The sequence below is a fragment of the Papilio polytes genome, unplaced genomic scaffold, assembly GCF_000836215.1.
Source record: "Papilio polytes unplaced genomic scaffold, Ppol_1.0 DF823912.1, whole genome shotgun sequence".
In the NCBI taxonomy this organism is placed as follows: Eukaryota; Metazoa; Arthropoda; class Insecta; order Lepidoptera; family Papilionidae; genus Papilio; species Papilio polytes.
In genome coordinates this window covers 1,818,482-1,822,449 of record NW_013525292.1, presented here as the reverse complement: position 1 = coordinate 1,822,449, position 3,968 = coordinate 1,818,482, and the positions used below count along the sequence as shown (strand labels likewise).

The 3,968-nt window shown below is 36.4% G+C and overlaps 1 protein-coding gene across 1 annotated transcript in view; it reads left to right on the top strand.

The window, feature by feature from the left end:
• LOC106102654 (tyrosine-protein kinase Fps85D) overlaps window positions 1-3,968 on the top strand; it is a 42,772-nt gene that overhangs the window by 31,106 nt on the left and 7,698 nt on the right. Inside the window, exons 5-9 of the mRNA XM_013282195.1 lie at window positions 7-119; window positions 1,433-1,570; window positions 1,992-2,258; window positions 2,738-2,948; window positions 3,794-3,968. The exon at window positions 3,794-3,968 is cut by the window's right edge and continues 3 nt beyond it. Of these exons, the coding sequence (XP_013137649.1) occupies window positions 7-119; window positions 1,433-1,570; window positions 1,992-2,258; window positions 2,738-2,948; window positions 3,794-3,968 (904 nt within the window). The remainder of the gene's footprint in view (window positions 1-6; window positions 120-1,432; window positions 1,571-1,991; window positions 2,259-2,737; window positions 2,949-3,793) is intronic.

Sequence of the window (3,968 nt, the reverse complement as noted above, 5' to 3'; positions counted from 1 at the left end):
AACGAGTACGTGTTACTGTTGGCTGAGGCGACGGAGTGCGAGCGGGCGCTCAGGACTGCTGCGTTGCCGTCGCTACTCGACCAACAGAAGCGACAAGGGGAGGCGACAGCGGCCTCATGGTATAATTTTTAGTACTTATGACTGTAATTTACAAATGATTAACCCATCCGACATCTCTAAAAGTTACCGACGTTACACGGTGTAATATAACATGTTACACTGCAAGTAGTGGTATGGTCACAGGCACTTCATCTAATTTCGTTTATGTTGTTTAATTTAATAAATCGAGATTATTCAAGTTCATCAAAAAGCGTGTCGATCATATAAATCTAGAGTAGTAAACATTAACACATTTTTATGGCAACATTAAAGAAATTTCAAGGAATTAACTAATCACCGACTGCTGTGCGGGCGTTATCTTTTATATCAACACGACTTTATTCTAATTCGTGTTGCCATAAAAATATTACGACAAAAAAATATTTTTAATGTCCCCCGAGAACGGTATATTTACAAAATATTACTACATTTAATTTTAATTACAAGAAAAAAAATATAAACAATCAGTTGTATAGTTTTTTTTAACTGTTATGAGAGTTCTTCGCTAAGGGAGTCTCAATATAGAATACTAAAAATTCACTTAAAACTCAAAAGGAATGCTCATGTAACCATTTTTCTCTAATTCCGGGTTTCTGAAGTGTCCATTTATTTTATCAATACCTAATGATTAATTAGTGTTTGGTTGACGTAAGTTTTAATGGAGTAAAACTCAAGTTACGTAGTTCGGAACCTCATTTTATGAATTTATCGAACAATAAACTCTATCGAATGGTTAAATTTAGCTGGGAAACCTGCTATAAGTGTGGAAGTTAGTTAACAAGTGGAACTTCCGCGAACGTTTTCTATCGAGTACTTTACATGTATAAATATTTACTTTTAATTCTATTCGAAGTAAAGCTATAAAAATAATATTTATTTGTATTTCTTATTTACTTAAACCACATTTGTTAGCAACAACAATGAACATGTGGATATCGTTGTTAATTTTATGATTAATCGCTTTGTTTCAGTTACTATTATTTATTTGTTGACCTATAAATAAAAAAAAATATTTTTATCATATAATTCCGTTATTTGTTTCTCTTGGCTTTGGTAAAGAAAACTTCGACCTTTGTGACGTAAGGAGTTACATTTGTCATGTACTAACTGCCGCCCACGACTCCGTCTGCTCGAAATAAATAAAGTTCAGTTGTTGTTCTAACAGACGGTCTACATCTATGCAAAATTTCATCCAGATTCATAATGCCGTTAAGGAGATATCTTTTTACAAACATTCATCCGTACTTTTAAATTTATAGTATTAACATTACATCTATGTACCGACTGATAAGAGTTATTATTTTATTTAATTAATAATGATTTTCTTTTATAGGAAGGCGATACTGCTAGAGGTGGTGCAAAGATCCGACTTCAGCACGGACAAGTTCCGGGAGATTACGAGCAAAGTGGAGTCCACGATACAAAACCTCAAACCACAAGATGAATACAAAGAATTTATGGAGAAATACAAGTAGGTTCATATTAACTTCAAAATATGTGATAACTAATGTAATCTAGATCGCATAGGGTTCAAGCAAGACCTGACAGGGGTGAGGAGGAACAGTGAATGGCGAGATAAAAGTTTAGGGTTTACTAGTTTAAGAATCAGCAAGAGTTTCATTGAAAAAAGTAAACCCAAGGGAAAAAAGTTTGGAAATATCCAATTTTAATATTCACTGCATGGTATATAAAAAATTCGTTACCTGTTGTCTGTCTATTCCCAAGTATGCTTAGATCTTTAAAGCTAAGCAGCGGATTTTTATATGTATAATGTCGCAGAGGTATAATGTTTCTTACGTGATTTCGTAAACACATTTTTGTACCAGCATTGCCCGTGCAACGCGGAAGCGGATCGCTAGTATATAATAAATATGTATTGATTAATATTTTAGATCACCGCCATCAACACCCATAACGTTTACATTCGACGAGAGCCTAGTAGAAGATACGAGCGGAAAACTGCAACCAAACCAGTTGACAGTGGACAATCTCACTGTAGAATGGCTGAAAGAGAAGCTGACAGAACTGGAGTCATCACTACAAGATAACAGAGAGAAGCAGACAGCGTTACACGGCCCTGAGATCATAGGCAATGGTATCTGCAAGAATAACACTGGCTTACAATCGGGTATCAGCAATGGTGTTAATGGCATCGACAGGTAATATAAATTGTCAAAAATAATTTCAATGCTGTTAATATTTAAAAAGTAAACGCTTATTTAGAACTAGCTTTTGCCCGTGACTCCCTTCGCGTGGAATTAAATAAAAATAAAAGTGAGCAGAAAAGTCTACAGTCTGGAAGAACACCTATGTATTCTTCCAGACTATCCTCTACATCTTTGTCAAATTTCATTGAGATCCGTTCAGCTGGTTAGGCTACAAACTCTAAGAAACATCCATCCATCTATCTAAATTTTGTCATTTATCATATAAGTATGATTTAAAACGAAAAGTTCAATCGGCTTGCCACATCTAAGGTAAAATTCTTTATAGAGCTTTAACATTAGCTACATTTGGATAATTTATATCCATAAGTCATAAACGCATCTTTAGGATGTTTTCTTTTTTACCTGCATTCGAATTCATCAGGAATACTCTTCAGTACAAAGAAAGTCTGAAAATGTATTAATCTACACAGGCATTCGCCGCCACCGATCCCGGTGACGTCATCGGAGCCGACGAAACTTCTAGAACTCCGAGTGGTGGAGCGCAAGTGCGCGCGTCAGGCGGAACTGATACGAACCGCGCTGGCGGAGCTCGGCTGCGAGGAGGCGCCCAGCGGCTGTCCTGACCTGTCTGCCGAGACAGTCGGCGGAGACAGTCTGGATGGCAGCTCGCCTGACCATCAGGTATACTGGAACCTTCTTTATTTAATACTTAAGTCTGACATTCCGTAACAAATAGCGGAATGAGGTCCAAATAGGGATCAGCGATACACTCCACACCTTTGTCATCTTATTAGGATTTTAAAAATAATACTTAAGTCTTGTGTGGACAAATAAATTCATATAGTATTAGCTTCCACCCGCGACTCCGTAACCGTGGTATTAAAAAAATAAAAGTATGTAGCCTATGTGTTCTTCCACACTATGCTCTACAACTATGCCAAATTTCATCCAGATCCGTTCAACCGTTCAGGCTGCAAACTATAAACATCCATCCATCCATCTAAACTTTCGCATTTATAACATTAAGTAAAAATAGTAAGAAGTAAGTTTTGGGATAGTATTTGCACGTAAAAGTAAGAGACGTTTATGTACTATTGTGTAATAATTACGTAGGACTATATATTTAGATACTAAATATGTGTTACATTTGTCTCGGATCTGTCGATTTTTTTGTTTCAATTTAATTTAATGATATTTTCTTATTTTACCATAAACATGTTTTCAATTTGTTCTGGTTTGGAAACTACCAACCAATTACAAATTTCGTCATAGGTTAAGAACTTTTTTATATTATTAATGTCACACCACCTTACACCTTATATGTAAAGTGAAGCACAAAAAGGTATTGAGCATAATATTTTTGTATCATTAGCGTTGCAATTGGCTCCTTACTCAAGGTTCGCCTTTCACCTGTACGTATCAATGTTAAACTGTCCAACTAGTTACACGAATGATGTAAAAATTATCAAATAAATTCCGAAGAATTTATATTTTAGACATATCAAATAAAGTCACAAAATTATCAGGACCGTTCATCGTTGGGGTCTAAAGCGTCAGTGGACGCGTTGCGGTTACATCTACATTCTATAATCCCGCCGAGGCCCTTCTTCAAAATGTTCACGAGGCCCTTTAGACGCAAGTCGGTGCCTTCGAGCCCGGCCCTACCTCCCAAAACGTACCGAAGTAGCAGCGAAGGGCCCG